We start from the raw sequence: 22605 nt of genomic DNA on the forward strand, positions 1-22605 counted from the left end.
GAAGTTTGTGTAAATAAAGAGTCCTATTTATAACCAACTTCTACGGTTACTTTTACCAAAAGGTGTGTGTTCCATTCTTTTATGAAAGGATACGTCGTTTCAGTTTCCAACCGTTGTTTTTTGAATCCAACTTCTACGTAACTGTTACCGTGAACGAGAATATTCTGTACAACATTAGTCAGTTCACTAATCTTCAGTCTCCTGGATGAGTTGTGTCTACCTTTCGGTGGCTTATTATCCGATTCTTTAATCCCTAATGTAGAAGTTAAGAACTATTATCTAAACTAAATCCATTAAGTAACAAGAAATCTGATACTACCTTAGTTCTTCTGCATGATGAAAATACTACAGCGATTTCAAGTTTTACATCAAATCTAATGCTTACCAAATAGACAGAATGTAAGCATTCTTACCAAGTAGACAGAATTTAAACCATTTTAGATTAAATCCAATGCTTTCACTTGTAGCCTGTGGCCTCAATCTCCCCTTTGTAGGAATTTTTCTCTTATTAGTGTCAACTTTCTGTAAACTTGTGTCATGGTCAATCTGTCTCTTGGGGATTCAGCTGAACATGCAACACCGATCTCAAGTATGCCAACCAAGCATTCCATCTGTTCTTTCTTGATACAGCCCCAGTATTCTTCGCCACAGGTTTCTTTACTCATCTCACCATGAAAAGCTGTTTTGTCTAGAATCTCCATAACTTTCTCTGGCAATGCTGTTTCTACAAAGTGGTGGAGGGTAGAGCTTGCTTGGAACAAAGAGTCCGTGGGTCTTCTTCCAGTGAATATCTCCAATATTAGGATCCCAAAACTGTACATATCTCCTACAACGGAGACCTTACTACCCATGCCGTATTCTGCAACAAGCAAATTGATCAGCTTATAAATAAACCACTATTGTTACGAGAAACCATATGGTATATTCATAGTTTTTGTTTACGTATAAAAATTACCTGGAGCTGCATAGCCAATGGTTCCCAGAACTCCAAGTGAGCTAAACTGATGTAAATCCGATTCATTACTGAATTCAGGAACGAGTCTCACCAAACCAAAATCACCCAAATGAGCGGTGAGATCTTCATTAAGAAGAATGTTTTGTGGTTTTATATCACAGTGAATCATGGGTGTTTGGCACTCATGGTGAAGATAATGAAGTGCAGAGGCCACATCTACTATGATATTCATTCTCTGAAGTGTGGTCAAGCTACTCTTCTCATGCATCTCCTTTTCTGGATGTAGCCATTCGTCCAAGTTCCCTTTTGGCATGAACTGAAAGACTAAAGCTTTAAAATCATTTCCCTTGAAATCAGAACTTGAGCATACACTGATGACCTTGACAAGGTTCCGGTGCCTTATGTTTCTCAATGCTTGGCATTCTGCTAAGAAGCTTTTTGAAGCACCTTCATGCTGGAGTTTGAGTACCTTCACAGCAACGACCGTTCCATCGGAGGGAAAAGTTCCCTTATAAACAGTTCCAAAACTGCCAGAGCCAATAAGATTTTCAGAAGAAAATCCACCTGTTGCAGTGCGGAGCTCTTCATACGAAATATTGGGGTAGAAATGCGCAGATTTAGACCTATCTTCTGGTGCTGGTTGATTGTTCAAATTTCTTCTCCAACAAAGGAAAACTACTAACAAGGCCAGGATTGAAAATGAAGCAGCAAAAACAATTATCAAAATAAACTTGAGGGCAAGCACATGTTTCTTCCGTGTCTTTTGATAAATACAAGGTTGTAAATAAAGCTCTTGAATCCCACCACAAAGCTTGGAGTTTCCGTTTAATACATCTGCACTCAAATTAGAAAATATTCCGGTGACAGGAACCTCACCCTCTAGATTGTTAAAAGATAAGTTCAAGTAGTGTAGGGAAGTAAGATTTGCAATGAAGTGAGGGATTGGCCCTGATAGGTTGTTTAGGGAAAGATCCAAGGATTGGAGATCCGGCAAATCTTCTAAATTGGGAATGGTTCCTTGGAGGGAGTTTCCCTTCATATAGATCTCCCCCAAGGTCAAGCATTTTCCAAGAGTTAGTGGAATCATACCCGAAAGATTGTTGTAAGAAAAATCAAGATAAGTAAGATGATTCCAGTTACCAATATCCACCGGTAATGGACCAGTCAAAGAGTTATAAGATGCATAAATATCTGTGAGGGATGAGAGACCAAAAAGTTGTTGTGGTATAGTTCCTGTCAGGTTGTTTTCAGAAAATCCCAATTTTAGCAGTTGGTTACAGTTTCCCAATGTTGAAGGTATGTTACCCTCTAACCTGTTAAGTCCCAAGGAAAGATAGACGAGTCCAGTGAGGTTTCCTATTGAAAAAGGGATGACCCCTGTCAAGAGATTGTTAACCAAGTTGAGAGCTCCCAAGTTTGTAAGTCTTCCAATAGAATCTGGAATACTACCTATAAAATTGTTGGAACCAATGTCGAGTAGATTCAAATTCACCAGGTTTGAGATCTCTCTTGGTATGTTTCCACCAATTCTATTTTCGAAGAAGAGTAGGCGTTGCAACTGACTAGAAAGGTTGCCTACTGAATGGGGCAATGTACCTCCAAACTGATTGCCTCCAAAATGGAGCATTTGTAGGCTGCTGCAGTTGGTAAGAGAATTTACAAAGTCCAGGTCATCATGCTTACCGTATCCAAGATGGTTACTCCAAACATTGAGCCACAACAAATTCCGCAAGTTACCAAAACCCTTTGGTATATTTCCAGTGAAATTGTTTAAAGGAAAATCAAGCTCTCGCAACTTTGAAGCATTGGCCAAAGAGGATGGTATGGGACCAATGAATTGACATTTCGCCAAGAAAAGTATTTGGAGTTTAGGGAAGCAGTTGCCAAAATCGGATCTGAGATTACCAGAAAAGTTGTTTAGGGAAAGTGATATTAGTTCCAGGGATGACAAATTGTACAACGGAGGAGGGAACTCCCCGGATAAGCTATTTACAAACAGTCTAAGAAGCCTCAACTTGGTCAATCGAGCTAAAGAAGCTGGCACTTCTCCCTCTAGATTGTTGTACGATAAATACAGCTCCTCTAAAGATGTAAGATTTCCAATAGAACCTGGAATGTTTCCTGTCAGGTTGTTATTTTCGAGATACAATTTCACTAACTTCGTTAAAGATCCAACTTGGTAAGGAATCTTTCCCACTAGAGTGTTGTGGTCCAGGACAAGGCTCTTGAGTTTAACACAATGTGATAGATTAACTGGAATTTCTCCTGTTAGATAGTTAAAACTCAAATTCAAGTATTGAAGCCTTGGCAGCCTGCTGAGTTGTTGAGGAATTTTTTCATGGAAGGCATTTTCTGCAAGGTCAAGAGAATTGAGAAAAGAGAGATTTCCAAGATGATCTGAGATTGTACCTGCCAGCCTCAGCCCTTTGAGATTCAAATGGATGACTCTTACGTGTCTCAGGCCACATTTTACTCCAGTCCACTGACAGAAATGAACAGAATCATTCCAAGAGACAAAAACTCTTGATGGATCCTCGGTTATTTGGGTCTTGAATGCAAGCAAGGCAAGTTTATCAGTTTCATTGCCAAGAAAAGCAGCTGATGCAGCATGTTGGAGAGAAAATGAGAATAGAAACACAAGAAACGCAGCACAGATAGCCAGAAAGGTGTGGAAATTAAAACTCGTTGTGAAAACTTCCATTTTGGAAAATGTCAAGAAGCAAAAGACGATACCTCTCGTAAATGTTGTTTTGGTATTGGAGTGCATAGTTTTTTCTTTTTTTTTTTTTTTTGTAAATTTTAAGCCATCACCATCACAGCTTAGAGCACCAATACATACATGACATAAGAACAACGAATTTGGTGCTTGATCCACCTAATCTTTTCTTTATAATATGCATTAAGAATTATTCAGCTCTTGAAAAAGTCACAACCTTCTGGTGCAAGGTAAGGACATATCAACTAATCTTTTACTTAATCAAGAGTTGGGCTGACGAACAGTAGAACTGTTCTATTTGAGTCAACTCCCCATCTTTTCTCTGTAAGTTCACTGATTCAGAATAGGATATACTGGAGTTGCTATATTTCTCATTCCAAATAAAATACCCCTTGCTTGGTCTTCCTTTCTCACATCGGTGGGGATGGATCCTTGGTCTCCTTATATGGACTTGGGAAATGTTACCCTTACAAGCTAGCTTTTGAGGTTGAGTTAGCCTAGGTGCTATATCTATCACCCCTGTCATATATTTGATGCAGCCCTTGTTGGAACAGATATAATCGTAGTTATATTCTAATATTTTCTTGAAGATTAGGCACTTGCCACTCCTCAATTCTAAGCACAGACATTGACTCGGAGTATACATTGAATGGCTCATATTGATACTAGCTACTTGTTCTACAAAAAAGAGGACAAAGTATGTGCATCTTTTTCATTCAAGCAGGCTATATTGAGCTGCAACATACAAAGATAATACACTAGCTAAGAGTTTCTGCACCCACTTATATATTTTGGGAATTAAGAAAACTAAACAACAATCGTCCAACGAAAGAATTAGGGCTAATTAAGCATTAAATATTTTGATGCATACGATATCTCAAGTGATAACTGATGCCACCAATCATCAATTCATTCTGCTGGTTACATCCTCTCAAATCATATTCCTCGATATCAGGTTCAAGCAACATAGCGCCAATAATTTTCAGCAACATCTTGATCCTCTACTGCATGATCATGATCCTTAGCTTCATCTTTTTATGGCGTGAAATCCAACTGAGAACCAATACTTTCAGTTCTACTATATCCTTCTGTAAACTATCAGAAGTGACGGTAGTGTTCTTGCTTTTCATACAAAGAAAAAAGAGACTGTACTAATTAAACGTCATGAGTTTATTGATCGTGGTGTGCCATCACAACCATGCAAAATTTTACAATGTAATCAAACACAATGATATAAACTCAGAACAGTCAATTAATTAGTATAGCCTCTTCTTTCTTTGTATGAAAAGCTAGAAAACTACTGTCACTTATACAGAAAATTGCACCAATAAACAGGTGGGCTACTAAAGACCAAAGAGCTGAAAGTATCGCCTCTCAGTTGGATTTCATGCCATAACTCAGATGGCTCCAATGAAAGTATGTTAAATTTGTAGAACAAGTTGAAATTTTCAGCCAACATATTGATGGTAACAATTTCTATTGATTTGAATTCAGGTAATCAACAATTAAACCTACAGCACCAAATTTATTTGTCGATACTAAAATATGGGAAAGTTTAGGATTATCAATTCTACCTTTAAAACACTTGCTTAGAACTTTACATTGAAATGCAACTTCAAGAGCAAGTGGGAGACGATCTCTATAACTATATAAAGTAATTCACAGAAGAGAGCATAGATGATTTTATTAATAACGAATAAGGTATTTGTACAAAAGGATGGATCCATAAGGATCAGAAAAGAAATCAAAACAATTAATTAAAATAAATGACAGTCTTTACAATTATGAATAAAAATCTTGAAAGAATTCAATACAATCAATCAAAATAAATGACAATCTTTACTGTTAAGAATATGGATCAGGAAAGATATACCATCAATCAAAATAGATGTATCTTTTTTATGGCCCCTTAATTATTTTGTTAGAAAATAATCTTTTCAACCTTAGATCGTTAGGTGCTACACTTTATTATTCGTCGAAATTAATTAACGCGATAGATTTGCCCTTCGATCAAATACTACTACTCCTACTACATAATTATTATTTGTATAAAAATATAAAACTGGCATTCTAACTAATAATAAAGAGTAAAAACATTTCATTTTAATTACTTCATCCGCTCATCTTTACTTGTCCAGTATACTAAAAGTAGTTGTCAACTTTACCTATCTAGTTTGAAAATTAATAATTTATCATTTTGTGTTTATTTTATCCTTGCTATCAAACACTATTCATTTTCAATATTTAGATGACTTGTAGTTTATAGGGATGGTATATCTATACTAAAACTATCCTTCTATTATTATTATTATTATTATTATTATTATTATTATTATTTTTAAAGGTGTTCTAAGTTGATTTGGACAAGTAAAGTTGGACGGAAGGAGTATAGTAACCGTTAATTATTATGCTAATAATAATGCTGAATCTCTTCAAATGCACATTAATGGAAAATTATTGTAAGTTATCAAACAATGGAAAAATCTTTTCACCTTCTTCCATATATCACAGTGCGATGCATCTAAATAAAATTAGTGGTAACCAAAGAATGAAAAAATGCATTCGTTTCATTTTTTTTTAAAAAAAAACCCTTTTTCATTTAAAATAATTATCATTTAAACAAAAGAAATATATTCTTAGTAAAAGTTAACATTAAGTAGCCTTTGGATTCAAATAAAANTATTTTCAATTTCAAAAATTATTTTCTACTCTAGGAAAAATAAAAGATATTTCTCAAAAATATTTTTCATTCATAAATCAAACACTAAAAATCTTTTCCGGAAAATATTTTCTACTCACCAACCAAACATGAGAAAATAAGTCAAAAATCAACTTGTTTTCCTGGAAAACATTTTCTAGGAAAACATTTTCCATGGAAAACATTTTCCTTCATACCAAACACACCCTAAGTAGCCTTTGGATTCAAATAAAACGGATGATTACTTAGAAATATATTCTTAGTAAAAGTTAATGTTAAGTAGCCGTTGGATCCAAATAAAACGGGTGGTTACTAAGAAATATATTCTCAGTAAAAGTTAACGTTAAGTAGCTGTTGGATTCAAATAAAACGGATGGTTACTAAGAAATAAGTTAACGTTAAGTAGCTGTTGGATTCAAATAAAACGGGTGATTACCAGAAATGACACATCGTTTCATTTATAAAACACTCTTCCAACTCTTTATTTAAACAAAATTCCAATATTGATATATTATGGAATTGAATGATGATATACTTCTTGGGAAGATTATCCCCAGTTTGCCTTTGAAGTTTGTTGTTCAATGTAAACTTCTATCGAAGGATGTTAAAATTATGATTTCTCATCCTGATTTTGCCCGAACTTTGTACCAACATCATAAAGAAACTTGTACACAGCTCATTTATTCAATAAATGGGTTAGGCAACAGACCATTCTACAAATTCTCCATAAACCCAACAATCACTCTCACTCAATCTGTGTTACCCTATGAAATTGAGATTATGGCTTCGTGTAATGGTCTGATTCTCTTTGACTTTGAACGACCTATGCGTTTTTGTGTTTTTAATCCCGTAACTGGAGAGCACCAATTGATGCCATACCCAGATCTAGAGTCTGCATATATGTATGAAAGTAAAGGCTTTGCTGTTGATTACCCGGCTTCAGATCAATACAAAGTGGTAATCATCAGTAAGTTGGTTCAAAATTCTAACTTGTACTACAAATTTCATGTACTTTCATCAGAGAGACCTGGCCTGTGGCGTGAAATCCAACTGAGAACCAATACTTTTATTTCTTTATCCTACGGTGTTCCATCTGTTTATTGGTGCGATTCTCTGTATTGGCTCAGAGATGATGGTAGTGTTCTAGCATTTGATACAAAGAGAGAAGAAGCTATACTCATTGACCGTCCTGAGTTTATTGATCATTTTGATCAAAGCTACGGTAAAATGTTGGTTGGTCAGGATAAATGGCTAGGGATGGCGCGAGGTTTTCTTACCCTTGTATGCATTTTCAGGAAGTACATAGTCATAAGCACTTATGGCAGTGCAAGCAGCCGTTGGAGGGTTTCTAACACTTTGGAAAGCTTTGTTTCTCGTCCAGACGGTATTATTATTGGCTTTCCAGTGTGGATCGACAGCAGGCAAGTGTCTTTTATGGTAAGACATTTGATACATAATGATCTATATGAGTATAATACTCAGATCAATAGATACGAAAATAATGCTGTGGTGTTGGGGTCAGTTAGTTATCCCATGTATTGCTTCCATCCAACATTAGCTGGTGCCCATTACACACCCTCCAATAATATAGAGGCTGATGATCAGACGCATATTGCTACAAATTTGGACAACATCAGAAGATTTATCATCGAAGGTACCAGCTAGTTTCAGTTCAATTTTGTATTTTAGTTCTTGTGATGACCTAAATGAGACTTAAGGCCAGATATTGTGTGCCTTCTTTGTTTGACGTTTTCTAAATTCTAGGTCTGGTTTTTTACTTGAAACAAGTCTAGATCATTTCAAATTCTTCCCAATTTTTTTTTGTGTAACTTTGTCCAGGTATTTCTATCCCTGAAGAAACTTCATCATCATCATCATCATCATCATCATCATCAGAAGAAGAAGAAGCGGGAGGAGGAGGAGAAGAAATATTGTAATAAACGTGGCTTTCTGCCCTTCACTATCTTCAAACATGACTCAATTTGTTATTTCTGGGAGACTAAGGAGATTGAGGGCATTGGTAATATTGTAATAGACGTGGTTTCCTATATGCATTTTGAATTAAAACTTCTTCTTTTATTGCACATTTCAAGTGAAGAATTCCAGATTTTAGCATCATCAGGGGAAGATGTTTGGCGAATCTTCCATTCAACATTTGCTTGGTCAATCAAGCATCTTAATATGTGTTGTTTTTGTTTTATTTTGGAAAATGTCAACAAGCTAAAGACGATACTTCTCGTAAATGTTATAGCTATATTTGTCTGGGAATATAATACGTGGATGATGCATTATGTAGAAAGCTACATGCCATTGCAATGTGTAATCAAAAGGAAAACTCAGATCCTCTTAAGTGAAACGATGAAACATTAAGATAATAAAATAATATCAATATTTGTTTCCTTTCACCAGCAGTACACATTGAATGGCTATATTCAGCTGAAACATACACAAATAATATACTAGCAAAGAGTTTCTGCATCCACTTATATATATTGAGAATTAAAAAAACTAAACAACAATCATTTAGCGAAAGAATTAGGAATAATTAACGCATCAAATATTTTGATGCATACTACTATATATCTAGTAGATCAAGTGATAACTGATGCCACCAATAATCATAAGTACTGTCCAATTCATTCTGCTGGTTACATCCTCTCAAATCATATTCCCCATTGAAAGTTGTTGTATCCTCAATCTTATCAGCTTGTTCATGATCACATACCTCATTGTTGCCGGTGTACCGTATATATATATATCCAATATCAGGTCCAAACAGCATAGCGTCAATATTTCCAGCAACATCTTGATCCTCTACTGATGATCATGATCCTTCGCTTCACCTTTTATGGCGTGAAATCCAACTGAGAACCAATACTTTCAGCTCTAATTTATGCTTCTGTAAACACTCAAAAAGTGACGGTAGTGTTCTAGCTTTTCATACAAAGAAAGAAGAGACTATATTAATTGAACGTCCCGAGTTTATTGATCATGGTGTGCCATCAGTACTATATCCATATATCGAGCATTCAACATTTTACCATGGAAGCAAACACAATGATCGATAAACTCAAAACAGTCAATTAATTAGTATATCATCTACTCTCTTTGTATTAAAAACTAGAACACTACTGTCATTTATGAGACAAAATACAGATAATTGCACCAATAAACAGGTGGGCAACCAAAGACCAAAGAGCTGAAAGTATCGCCTCTCAGTTGGATTTCATGTCATAACTAAGATGGCTCTAATGAAAGTATATGTTAAATTTGCAGAACAGGTTGGAATTTTCAGCCAACATATTGATGGTAACGATTTGTATTGATTTGAATTCAGGTAATCAACAGTTAAACCTATAGCACCAAATTTATTTGTCGACAACAAAATATGGGAAAGTTTAGGATTAGAAATTTTACCTTTAAAATTCTTGCTTAGAACTTTACATTGAAATGCAACTTCAAGAGCAAGTGGAATCGATGATCTCTATAACTATATAAAGTAGTTCACAGAAGAGAGAAGAGATGATTTTATTAATAACGAATAGGATATTTATACAAGAGGTTGGATGGATAAGGATGAGGAAAAAAAATACAATCAATTAAAATAAATGACAATCTTACAAATAGGAATAAGGATCATGAAAGAATTCAATACAATCAATCAAACTAAATGAAAATCTTTACCGTTATGAACAAGGATCATGAATGATATACAATCCATCAAAATAAATGACAATATTTACTGTAATCATTGGATATATCTTTTTTATCGTGCCTAAATTATATTTCCATTCAAATAATCTTTTCAACCTTAGATTGTTAGGTGCTACACTTTATTATTCGTAGAAATTAATTAAAGTGATAGCTTTGCCCTTCGATCAAATACTACTACTCCTACTAGATAATTATTTTTTGTATACAAATATAAAACTGGCATTCTAATTAATAATAATAAAACGAAAAAACATTTCGTATTAATTACTTCATCCGTCCATCTTTACTTGTCAAGTATACTAAAAATAATTGTCAACTTTACTTGTCTAGTTTGGAAAGTAATAATTTATCATTTTGTGTTTATTTTATCCTTGCTATTAAGTACTATTCATTTTTTAATATTTAGATGACTTATAATATACACTAAAATTATCTTTCTATTATAATTATTTTTTAAAACGTGTTCTAAATCAACTTGGACAAGTAAAGTTAGATGGAGAGACAGAGAGTATACTAACCGTTAATTATTATGACAATAATAATAATGCTGAATCTCTTCAAATGCACATTAATGGAAAATTATGGTAAGTTCTCAAACAATGGAAAAATCTTTTCACCTTCTTCCATATATCACGGTGCGATGCGTCTAAATAAAATAAGTGATAATCAAAGAATGAAAAGACACATTGTTTCATTTTTTTTAAAAAAATAATTATTATTTAAACAGAATAAATATATTCTCAGTAAAAATTAACATTAATGTAGCGGTTGGATTCAAATAAAACGGGTGGTTTCCAAAAGGACACATCCTTTCATTTAAAAAGACACCTCTTCCTTTAAATAGAACTCTTTATTTAAGCAAAATTCCAACATAACAAACGATAAGAGAACAAAGGAAAATAACTATATAATATGGAATTGCAGGATGATATACTTCTTGGGAAGGTTATCCCCAGTTTGCCCTTGAAGTTTGTTGTTCAATGTAAACTTCTATCCAAGTATCTTAAACGTATGATTTCTCATCCTGATTTTGCCCGAACTTTGTACCAAAGTCATAAAGAAACTTCTACACAACTCATCTATTCAATTAATGGCATTGCAAACAAAACATTCTACAAAATCTCCGTAAACCCAACAGTCACTCTCACTCGATCCGTGTTGACTTTACCCTATGAAGTTGAGATTTTTGCTTCGTGTAATGGTCTGATTCTCTTTCGCTTTGAACAATTTTCCCGTTACTATGTTTTCAATCCCGTAACTGAAGACCACCAATTGATACCATATCCAGAGTCTGCAACTATGTTTGAAAGTAAAGGCTTAGCTGTTGATTACCCGGTTTCAGATCAATACAAAGTGGTAACTATCAGTAAGTTGGTTGAAAATTCCAACTTGTTCTACAAATTTCATGTACTTTCATCGGAGCAACCTGGCTTGTGGCGTGAATCCAATTGAGAACCAATACTTTCATATCTTTATCCTACGGTAGTCCATTTGTTTGTTGGCGCAATTCTCTGTATTGGCTCAGACATGATGGTAGTGTTCTAGCATTTGATACAAAGAGAGAAGAGGCTATACTCATTGACCGTCCTGAGTTTATTGATGATTTTGATCAGAGCTACAGTAAGATTTTGACTAGTCGTGTTGGAATGAATGCGTCCACTTATGTAGATGGGACCAGGTCCTCAACACAGTTACAGTGATAAATAGTAAAGAACAAATACTGAAAGTAAAGATTGACAATCAACTTTACGTGAAAACCTCCTTGCTCAAGGGAGTAAAACCACGACCTGTTCTCAACAGGACTTTTCAAACTGCTTCCACTAATCTTCTCCAAGTAAAAGTAAAAGTCAGTTTACAAAATGAGATTAGCCTGTTAATCTCTACACTAAGCAATACCTCCTATCACTTAGCTGAGCCAGAGCAGATACAACACTACCCACTATACTAATCTTAACTGATTAATATAGACTTTAGAGTAAGAAACTAAGTTACCCTTAACCTAGTTCTTACAATGATTCACACAAGTTTAAAATGTTTCTTTCACAAGTGAAACGAATCCTACAATATAAGCACTATTACAAGCAAACAAAATTACAGCTGGTACAGAAAGCAATAGAAGCACTTCTATCAGGTCCCTTGCTGTTTTTGAAGCTTGAAAGTATCTCTCTTTGAATGAATGATGAATAATGTTGTTTATTGTTTGATATATACCATGAGGAGTTATTATCCAACGTACAAACAACCTTGTCGCTTCTGATTGGTGAAGTACTCTGCAGCTTCACCAACTTTCTGACGCGGACAGCTTTACAACTGTTCAACACTTTGACACTGGACGAGTATTCATACTCTGCAGAGGACCAGATCCCTGCACTTGTGAGGAGATAATCAAAACATCTAGGAACATAAGCCCTTATCAGGTTGGAATATATGGCTAGGGATGGCGCTAGGTTCACTTACCCTTGTATGCATTTTCAGAAAGTACATAGTCATAAGCACTTATGACAGTTCAAGCAACCATTGGAGGGTTTTCCACACTTTGGACAACTTTGTTTCTCGTCCAAACAGCATTATTATTGGCTTTCCAGTGTGGATCGACAGCAAGCAAGTGACTTTTATGGTAGAACATCCCCCGGCATATCATGATCTATACTAGTATAATACTCAGATCAATAGGAACGAAAATAATGCTGTAATGTTGGGGACAGTTAATTATCCCATGTATTGCTTCCATCCAACGTTAGCTAGTGTACATAGGACGCCCCACAATAATACAACCAATGCTCATCAGGCATATATAGCTGCAAAGTTGAATGACATCAGAAGATTTATTATCGAAGGTACCAGTTAATTTCAGTTAAATTTTGTGTATTTTAGTTCTTGAGCTGTCCTAAATGAGACTTAAGGTCAGATATCGTGTGCCTTCTTTGTTTGACTTCAGGGGCATTTTCTAATTGCTAGGTCTGATATTTTACTTGAAACAAGTGTAAATCATTTCTAATTCTTCTCAAATTTTGTATATAACTTTGTCTAGGTATTTCCCTCCGAGAAGAAACTTCATCAGGAGAATCATCATCAGAAGAAGAAGAAGAAGAAGGAGAAGAAGAAGAAGAAGAAGAAGCAGCAGGAGGAGGAGGAGAAGAAGAAGAAGCAGGAGGAGCAGCAGAAGGAGCAGCAGAAGGAGGAGGAGGAGAAGAAATATTGTAATAGACGTGGCGTTCTGCCCTTCACTATCTTCAAGCATGACTCAATTTGTCATTTCTGGGAGACTAAGGAGATTGAGGGCATTGTTAAATATTGTAATAGACATGGTTTCCTATATTCATTTTGAATAAAATCTTCTTCTTTCTTTTTTTTTTTGCACATTTTAATTGATGAAGTTCAATAAATGAAATTTTAACATAACCTGGGGAAAATATTTGTCGAACCTTCCTTTCAAAATTTGCTTTGTCAATCAAGCATTGTCATAGTTGCTGTTTTTATTTTGTTCCAAACAGAACTGACTGGATTTATGTTAGTTGAAAACAAGCACTGAACTCTAGGGAGAGAAGATTATCAACAATGTCTTTGTCAATCAAGCATCGCCATATGTTAGTTACATTCTTACTGCACTTTTCTATGATATCATTGTTTTTCTCACCATTTTGCTTATGCAGATATAGCCATTGAATATAAATCCGCAACTTGCAGCATATACATATGTTCTAAATTGGATGCATTTCCTCCTGTGAAGAAGTAGAATATAAAAGTGGAAAAAGACCAAGCAATTCTATTCTGAATCTGTGAACCTACGGAGAAAAGATGGGGAACTAAACACGTGCTGGTGCATTATACATGTATCAAATAGGTCGAAATAGAAATATGTGTTAATATACTGAGTATGTAAAACAAATTCACTTATTGATTATACGCACTTATACTCTTAAGTGGGATATAACTATTTTGAACAATATATATTATTTGTTGTCTTGATTTCTTAATGGTCTGATTCATTATAGGTCAACATATCTAGTTCATTGATTGTTCATAAGCATCTGCCGAATCACTTCAGAGATTCTCCTAATAAAGTTTTGTGCTATTTAACACCAACCAGAACAGAATTGATGTTTGTCAATCTGATCAACCTGACAACACTGATTTTGGTCAATCATTCCTCAAAGTATGACAATTTCTTTCTCAATATTCTGCTTATATTTTTCTCCTTGTTGATTTTGAAGATCTTGCCTAATCTTTCACTCAAATTTTCTTGATACTTAAAGAATTGGATGCATCTAAATAAACCACGGAAAGGTAGAGACATGGCCTATCCAGTAGTCAATAATTCTGTGTCGACTTTACCCGATGAAGTTCAGATTCTGGCCTCATGTAATGGTCTCATTCTCATTGACTTTGAACCAGTTTTGCATTACTGTGTTTTGAATCCCATGACTAGAGAGCACCAATTGATACCGTACCCAAAGTTTCTACACCTTACGTAGAAGAAATAGGTGTAGCTGTTGATTATCCGAATTCAGATCAATACAAGTTGGTAACCATCAGTAACCTGGTTGAAAATTCCAACTTGTTCTACAATTTTCACATACTTTCATCAGAGCAATCTGGCTTGTAGCGGGAAATCCAACTGAGTACCACTACTTTCACATCTTTATGCTTCGGTAGTCCACCTGTTTATTGGTGACCTGTTAAGTGATGTATTCATATAATGAAAGATTTTAGCATCGCCAGGGGAAGATGTTTGATGAATCATCTTCTTACAAATAGAAATATGAGACTTACAGTCTTACTGTACTTTTGTAATGGTCAAGAACCACAGAATTACAGTTACTCAATCCACCTTCAGGCATACCATCGTTGTGCTTATGCAGACATCGCAATTCAATATAAATCCGCAACTTTCAGCTTATAACTAGATGCATATACAGATGTTGTAAATTGGCTGAATTTAAAATAAGAAAGAAAAGAAAATGAGATGCACTCCTGATTTTAGGCCCATAGTTAAGTATCTTTATTTCTCAGATCATTTCTAAATTGCTTAATAATAGGCTCTCCAAGATAATGAACAAGATTATTTCCCCTAATGGGGTTCGTTTCGTTTTTTCAAAGGTAGATCTATTTCTGATAATGTCGCTTACTCAGGAACTAGTTCACAACCTGAACAGAGATTATGTGGTATTTGAATTAGATATGGCTAAGGCATTTGACAGAGTTGCTTTGGACTTTCTATGCTTAGATATGAGGCACTCTGAGCTCTCTGGATTGATATGATTGCTAGATTGATCTCTAATAATTGGTATTCCATTATTATTAATGGAGTCAGACATGGATTCTTTAAAGATATAAGGGGTTCTTATACAAGGTACCCCTTGTCTCCCCCTCCCTATTTGATATATCGGAGCAAAGCTGTTATCTAAATAAATGGATGAATTTCCTCGGGACAACTTTATTCCTTATCTATGGATAGAGGTAGCCCTCTTATTACACTCATCTCACTTTTGCAGATAATACTATTCTTTTCTCTTCCGGAAACCCCCTCTCTATCACTATGATGACTAATAATTAGATACATATGAACAAATATCTGGGCAAATGGTCAATAACAAGAAATCAACCTTCCTAGTTTCTTATTAGGGCAGTCTTACATTCTCCTGCCTTTACATACTATTTCTGTGGTCTATCCTCCGAAGATAACTCTTAATCACAGATTAACTACTCTCCAAAATACGATTCTATTGATAACAAGCAATAAAACTCTAATGTCAAGTTACTAGTAGGTAACTGCGAACTGAGAATCATAGGATAATTTGAACCTGAAATTCATTTACAGTAACATCCAGCTTTCTTCCTCACCCGGTCATCATTGGGTTTCATATCCGAATTTCTTCTACAGGGAACAAATCATCGGGTTGGCTTGTTGTTCAGTTGCTGGGATCGGTGAAGAAGAAGTAGAAGTAGAATAGGAAGTTGTAATACGCTTCATTCATGAATGTAAATACTTGAATATTAGTATACATACAATTGGAATTCAAATTCCATTATTGATTCTAACTCTAACAAATTAACCATCCTTTCAAGTGATTCAAATCCAATCGCTCCACACTCATCTAATTTTCTCCTATCAATTTAATCAACAAAAATTCTGTTGTTTAATTGTGTTTTAATTTAAACTCGATCTTTTTGGAACACAAGTTCCAAGAAGAAGAGAGTTTTTGCAGATGGATATTCTCGTTCACGGTAAAAGTTACGTTGGAGTTGGATTTAGAAAACAATCGTTGGTAACCAAATTGAATGAAACAACACACCCTTTCACACCTTTTCGTCTAAAAGACACACCCTTTAGTTAAAGTAAGTAACGGTTGGATATAAATAGGACTCTTTATTTAAACAAAATTCCATAGTTGAGGAGAAGAAAATGGCGAATGATGATATAGAATTTAAGGTAGATGTCCTTGGGGAAATCTTCTCCCGCTTGCCCTTGAAATGTGTTGTTCAATGTAAACTTCTATCCCAGAATATTAAGGGTATGATTTGTCATTCTGACTTTGCCCAAACTTTGTTTCAACGTCATAAAGACACTTCTACCCAACTCATCTATACAGTATATGATGGAGCAGCACAAAAACGATTCGACAAAATCTCCTTAAACCCAATCACTCAATCTGTGTCTACTTTACCCGATGAAATTGAGATTTTGGCCTCATGTAATGGTCTCATTCTCATTGACTTTGAAGGAGTTAGGCGTTACTGTGTTTTCAATCCCATGACTGAAGAGCGCCAATTGATACCATACCCAAACTCTTCTACAAATGATTTAGAAAAAATAGGTCTAGCGGTTGATTACCCGAAGTCAGATCAATACAAATTGGTAACCGTCAGTAGCCTGGTTGAAAATTCCAACTTGTTATACAAATTTCACCTACTTTCATCAGAGCAACCTGGATTGTGGCGAGAAATCCAACTGACAACCAATACTGTCCAATCTTTACCTGTTGGTAGTCGAGCTGTTTATTGGCGCAATTCTCTGTATTGCCTCAGAAAGGACGGTAGTGTTCTAGCTTTTGATACGAAAAGAGAAGAGGCTATACTAATTGACCGTCCTGAGTTTCTTGATCATTTTGATCTCAGCTATGGTAAAATTTTGAGTGGTCAGAGTATATGGCTAGGGAAGGCGCAAGGTTTACTTACCCTTGTATGCATTTTCAGAATGCACATAGTCATTGCTATTTATGGGAGTGCAAGCAGACGTTGGAGGGTTTCCCACAATTTGGGCAACTTTATTTTAGGTCCAGAAGGCACTATTAATGGCTTTCCAGTATGGATCGACAACAAGCAAGTGTATTTTCTGGTACAACGTCCCCTGACACTGTTTTATGATCTATACGAGTATAATACTAATATCAATGTGTACGAACATGCTGCAGTGTTGCACGGAGTTAAATTTCCAATGTATTGCTTCCATCCAACGTTAGCTGGTGCCCATTACACACCCTCCAATAATATAGAGGCTGATGATCAGGCGCATATTGCTGCAAATTTGGACGACATCAGAAGATTTATCATCGAAGGTACCAGTTTGTTTCCACTGAATTTTGTATTGTAGTTCTTGTGATGTCCTAAATGAGACTTAAGGTCAGGATTAGCTATTCCTTTCAAATTTATATTTAAAAGTTAAAACATGCAACTGAGCCAATGGAGATTTTCATAGAGACATTGCGATTTGCGCGCCTTCTTTGTTTGACTTTGGTGGCATTCTCTAATTTGTAGGTCTGATTTTTAACTTGAAACAAGTGTAAATCATTTCTAATTCTTCTCAAATTTTGTATATAACTTTGTCCAGGTATTCCCTTCCAAGAAGAAAGTTCATCTGGAGAATCATCATCATCATCAGAAGAAGAAGAACAAGAAGCAGTAGGAGGAGGAGAAGAAGAAGGAGGAGGAGATGCAGCGGCAGGAGAAGGAGGAGAAGAAGCAGCGGCAGGAGAAGGAGGAGAAGAAGAAATATTGTAATAAATGTGGCTTTCTGCCCTTCACTATCTTCAAACATGACTTCAATTTGTTATTTCTGGCTCGAGATTGAGGGCATAGTTAAATATTGTAATAGACTTCGTTTCCTATATGCATTTTGAATAAGAAGACTACTTCTTTCTTTATTTGCACATTTCAGGTGATGAATTCCAATAAATAACAATAATTTAGCATAGCCAGGGGAAGATGTTTGGCAATTATACCATTCAAAATTTGCTTTGTCAGTCAAGCATCGTCATATGTGCTGTTATTATTTTGTTCCAAAGTTTTAGAACAGAACTGACTTGTTACATTAACAGTTAATCAACCTTCAAGCATACTTAGCTTTATATAATTCCATCTTACATGAAAGAGTAAAGCAGACCAAGCAAAAAAATTCCAAAGTTCGAACTGAAATGATAGGAACATTTTATCTTCACATGCTCAATTGGAACAAGCCTTAGTTTTTTGAGAAGCTTATTATCTCAATATTCTGCTTAGTATGTTGCATCTGTGAGTGAACGGACAAAGTATTGAAGTGTTGGTAATTTGATGATCCAAAACAGTGAGCAACTGGTAGTAAAAGCTACAACTTTGAAACGTCTACTTGACAAATGTATAAGCCATGAGAATTTGATCAAGCAAATTCATGCTCAATCCATCACATGTGGTATCTTCACCCAATTTCATCAATCTTTTGCCTGCAAACTGCTTAACATATATGCCAAACTGAACAAACCATTTGCTGCCTACAAGGTGTTCGATCAAATTCCCCAACCAGATATTGTCTCCTGGAGTTGTCTTTTGTCTCTGCATTTGCAATTACAACAACCCACTAAAGCGTTTTATCTGTTCACCCGCTTACTGGTTTCAACTTCTCTAAAACCTGATTCCCATTCCATAGTTGCAGCTCTCTCAGCTTGTGCTCGCACACAAGACCTGTGTAATGGCAAAATGGTGCACGCTATGGTCTATAAATTTCTTAATCGACCTGAACCTATTGTGGGTAATGCTCTGATCGATATGTATAGCCGCACGGAGAAAATCTTGTTGGCTCGACGTGTATTCGATAGTATGTATGTTAAGGATGTAGCTACTTGGACTAGTTTGCTCAATGGGTTTGTAGTTTCTGGGGAAATCGAGTCTGCTTGGAAGTTCTTTGAGGAAATGTCCCACAGGAATGCTATTTCATGGACTGTGATGATTGTGGGATGTGTACGTGGCAAAGAACCGATTGGGGCATTGGAACTGTTTAAGAGAATGAGGGAGGAAGGTGATGACAGCCCGACCTCAATCACAATAGTTGCTGTGCTATCTGGTTGTGCTGATATTGGAGCTCTGGATTTTGGGAGGTCTATTCATGGATATGTAAACAAGGTAGCTGGTTTTGCTATGGATGTTGGTGTAAATAATGCCCTGATTGATATGTACGCTAAAAGTGGGAATCTTGATTTTGCTATGATGATTTTTAGGGGAATGATAAAGAAGGATGCTTTCTCGTGGACTAGTATGATTTTAGGTTTGGCACTTCACAGTAGAGGAAGAAATGCCCTCGAGTTTTTTGATGAGATGTTGGAATCTGGGGTTACTGCAAATGAGATTACTTACCTCTCAGTTCTATCTGCTTGTAGCCATGCTGGGTTAGTTAACGAGGGGAAGGAATTATTCAACAGGCTGAAGAATGACACTAGTTGTGCAACTAAGATAGCACATTATGGATGTCTGGTGGATCTCCTTGGTCGTGCTGGTCATTTGGATGAAGCAGTGCGGTTAATTCAACAAATGCCTATGAAACCAGATGCTGTCATATGGAGATCACTTCTGAGTGCTTCTGTTATGAATAGAAATTTGGAATTAGCTGAAATGGCTGCCGGGAAAGCACTTGAACTAGAACTTCACGATGACGGGGTGTATGCACTACTATGGAATTTGTATAACTCTGGTAATATGTTGGAACATGCTTCCAGGACCGTGAAGATGATGAGAGATCAAAGAATCAAGAAAAAGCCTGGTTGTAGTTGGATCGAAATTAATGGAATTCTTCATGAATTTATGGCCGAACCTTCCAGACAACATGTCTATGATTGTATTTACAGGGTATTAGATACAATTCTAAAGCAATCAAAACTTTTTACTAATCCTGCAGAATTATAGCCTTTTGGTAGCAATACAATTTTCTGCACTGGATTCTGGTTTGATTATGACAAAGGACAAAAAGCTTCAAGAAAAGATTCCGGTACGAGTTCTTTTAACTATGGGAGGCACTATTTAATTTGTGGTAGATAAACACAATGCAGGAAGTGTTCCTCGGTTAATTATCTTTGGCAATGTGCAAATACATTTGTTGCACTTGTGTTGTTATAAATTTTCTTTTGCGTATTGCTTATTTTGATTAGTATCCTCAGGAGAAGTAAGTTCTATTTTTATGTTCTCTTCTTCTCCACTCCATTCCTTCACTCAATCAATGTATTTCTGGCATTATTGATGACAACACTACTACAATCAGCAGGTGATTTCTATCCGTAAAGATATGACACTTGAGTGTAACTCAACTCTAGAAGCTAACTTTTGAGGTGAGAATTGCCTAAATCCATATAAGAATGCCCTAACCGATGTGGGACTCTAAGCCACTCTTATATCCTCTTCACGCCCAGGATCAATTGGATTCCAAAAAGTGACCTGGTCTTTATACCATTCAAAGATATGACACTTAGGCCTAACTCAACCCCAAATATCCAAGACATGTCCAAACTTTTGTGGACGGACTTACTCGATACTAGTGTTAGTGGGAGGTAGTAGGCAACTTGAGAATTAATCGAGGCACGCAGAAATTGACTCATACACCACTGTTATAAAAGAAAAGAAAACTGCTACATCTTGCCAGAGAGGAGATTCTGATCATTGTTCTTTCTTTCTCTTCTATTTTTTACTTTTTTTCTTTGTGTTTGTTTTTTCAAAATTTAGAGTCTACAGGAGCCCCTAGTCCGCAGTACAATTAAGAAACTTCCATTTTCTTCTCTTTGATTGATACTTTAAGAGATTTTCTTTGACACTTCATGTGAGGTGCATCCACATCATCTTATCCAGAGTATCCACATTATTTAATTTCATGCTTAGCTAATGCATGATCTAATCTCAATAATAAATTGCCAATAAGTAGAATTGTAGTAGAACTAGGGGGCCAACATGTAACTCCAATAAATGATGTTGACCTGATTAAGTTTGACCTTTTGAATGTTGAAACTTGGACAAATAAAAATCCATATATCTATTATAAGTAAATGAAGCTAGAGGAAAAATGTAGTTGCGTAATTTGCCATAACGTGCCGTAAAGCAAAGTACATGCTCATCATTTTCTCAGTATCTTATCAATTTGTCAGAGAATAGTAAGTTATATTGATCTCAAATTAGAAATTTTGGTATTATGTGAAAGTCAAACACAACACAAAGAAGAAAAATTGTCTTTCAATATTTTGATCCCATGGCTATGTGCACTTCTTAAATTCCCACACCTATAAAACCCCAACAAAACCTTCAATCCATTGACTCCACATACCAAAGAACAAACCTCAAAATGAAGATCAACCAACTTTTCCTTCCCTTCCTCATCTTAGCTATCTCTTCTAACTCTTTCCTCTCCTCAGCTGCTGAATCCCCACCGGAAGTAGTCGACATTGATGGAAAGATACTCCGTACAGGTGTCGATTACTACATCTTACCGGTGGTACGTGGCAGAGGTGGTGGACTCACCATGGACAGTATTGGCGATAAAATTTGTCCACTTGATGCTGTTGTCCAAGAGCATCATGAGATTGATCAAGGCCTTCCATTGACATTCACACCCGTTAATCCAAAGAAAGGTGTGATTCGCGAATCGACTGATTTAAACATCATATTTTCAGCAAATTCTATCTGTGTTCAGACAACACAATGGAAGCTAGATGACTTTGATGAAACAACAGGGCAATACTTTATTACGCTTGGTGGAACTCAAGGAAATCCTGGTAGGGAAACTATAAGTAATTGGTTCAAGATTGAGAAATTCGATCACGATTATAAGCTGCTATATTGTCCTACAGTATGTGATTTCTGCAAAGTCATTTGTAGAGATATTGGCATATTCATTCAGGATGGAGTTAGACGTTTGGCTTTGAGTGATGTCCCATTTAAGGTCATGTTTAAGAAAGCTTAGAGGCTAGTTAAGTCGTCAACAAACAAAGTACTCTTAGTAACTTATTTGAATTTGAATGTCTGATATTGTGATTAATTGTAGTTGTAATAAGAGAAGCAAGAGCTTCCAAAGTTGAAAAATAAACAAGTAATAAAGTTCATGCATTGTACTCTTTTGATTAATCAGAGAAGAATGACGAGCTTCTAATACTATATATTGTATATTAAATGTCGTCTCTTATTTCCCATGCAAAGAGTGCATGCATTATTTTTCTTTTTGCAGATTTGTTACGATGAAGAAAGAGAAATTTATTTGTTCAAAATCGCCCAAACTCCCAACTTATCATAAGCTGA

The 22605-nt window shown here is 35.7% G+C and overlaps 5 protein-coding genes and 1 pseudogene across 5 annotated transcripts; 5 read left to right on the plus strand and 1 right to left on the minus strand.

The window, feature by feature from the left end:
* Positions 1–476: 476 nt before the first annotated feature.
* LOC125858679 (putative receptor-like protein kinase At3g47110) lies at positions 477–3722 on the minus strand. Its single transcript, XM_049538507.1, has 3 exons — positions 2951–3722; positions 956–2776; positions 477–859 (listed from the first exon to the last, which is right to left on the minus strand). The coding sequence occupies exons 1-3, from the start codon at positions 3720–3722 to the stop codon at positions 477–479; spliced, it is 2976 nt and encodes a 991-aa protein (XP_049394464.1).
* Positions 3723–6882: 3160 nt separating this feature from the next.
* LOC125858680 (putative F-box/kelch-repeat protein At1g20790) lies at positions 6883–8306 on the plus strand. Its single transcript, XM_049538508.1, has 2 exons — positions 6883–8023; positions 8209–8306. Exons 1-2 carry the CDS (start codon positions 6883–6885, stop codon positions 8304–8306), a joined length of 1239 nt encoding a protein of 412 aa, XP_049394465.1.
* Positions 8307–10995: 2689 nt separating this feature from the next.
* On the plus strand, positions 10996–15345 carry LOC125858681 (F-box protein CPR1-like; annotated as a pseudogene).
* A 1144-nt stretch (positions 15346–16489) lies between these two features.
* Positions 16490–17976, plus strand: LOC125860627 (uncharacterized; the record flags this gene model as incomplete). Its single annotated transcript, XM_049540623.1, has 2 exons — positions 16490–17642; positions 17915–17976. Coding segments are annotated over exons 1-2 (1215 nt in total), but the record flags the coding sequence as incomplete, so codon positions are not given.
* A 657-nt stretch (positions 17977–18633) lies between these two features.
* Positions 18634–20235, plus strand: LOC125858682 (pentatricopeptide repeat-containing protein At2g22410, mitochondrial-like). The gene has a single exon (XM_049538509.1). The coding sequence runs from the start codon at positions 18634–18636 to the stop codon at positions 20233–20235; it is 1602 nt and encodes a 533-aa protein (XP_049394466.1).
* Positions 20236–21547: 1312 nt separating this feature from the next.
* LOC125860695 (kunitz trypsin inhibitor 5) lies at positions 21548–22392 on the plus strand. The gene has a single exon (XM_049540703.1). The coding sequence runs from the start codon at positions 21656–21658 to the stop codon at positions 22271–22273; it is 618 nt and encodes a 205-aa protein (XP_049396660.1). The 5' UTR covers positions 21548–21655; the 3' UTR covers positions 22274–22392.
* Positions 22393–22605: the final 213 nt, after the last annotated feature.

Source organism: Solanum stenotomum, chromosome 3 (genome assembly GCF_019186545.1).
Source record: "Solanum stenotomum isolate F172 chromosome 3, ASM1918654v1, whole genome shotgun sequence".
In the NCBI taxonomy this organism is placed as follows: Eukaryota; Viridiplantae; Streptophyta; class Magnoliopsida; order Solanales; family Solanaceae; genus Solanum; species Solanum stenotomum.

Coding starts and splice junctions, on each gene's coding strand:
- LOC125858679 (XM_049538507.1), bottom strand. CDS start 3,722: ATGCACTCCAATACCAAAACAACATTTACGAGAGGTATCGTCTTTTGC. Junction 2,777..2,950: donor GTTGAGGCTTCTTAGACTGT/TTGTAAATAGCT, acceptor TTGGTCCCATAC/CATCCTCTTTGGCCAATGCT. Junction 860..955: donor CATTGGCTATGCAGCTCCAG/GTAATTTTTATA, acceptor TGCTTGTTGCAG/AATACGGCATGGGTAGTAAG.
- LOC125858680 (XM_049538508.1), top strand. CDS start 6,883: ATGGAATTGAATGATGATATACTTCTTGGGAAGATTATCCCCAGTTTG. Junction 8,024..8,208: donor CAGAAGATTTATCATCGAAG/GTACCAGCTAGT, acceptor AACTTTGTCCAG/GTATTTCTATCCCTGAAGAA.
- LOC125858682 (XM_049538509.1), top strand. CDS start 18,634: ATGATCCAAAACAGTGAGCAACTGGTAGTAAAAGCTACAACTTTGAAA.
- LOC125860695 (XM_049540703.1), top strand. CDS start 21,656: ATGAAGATCAACCAACTTTTCCTTCCCTTCCTCATCTTAGCTATCTCT.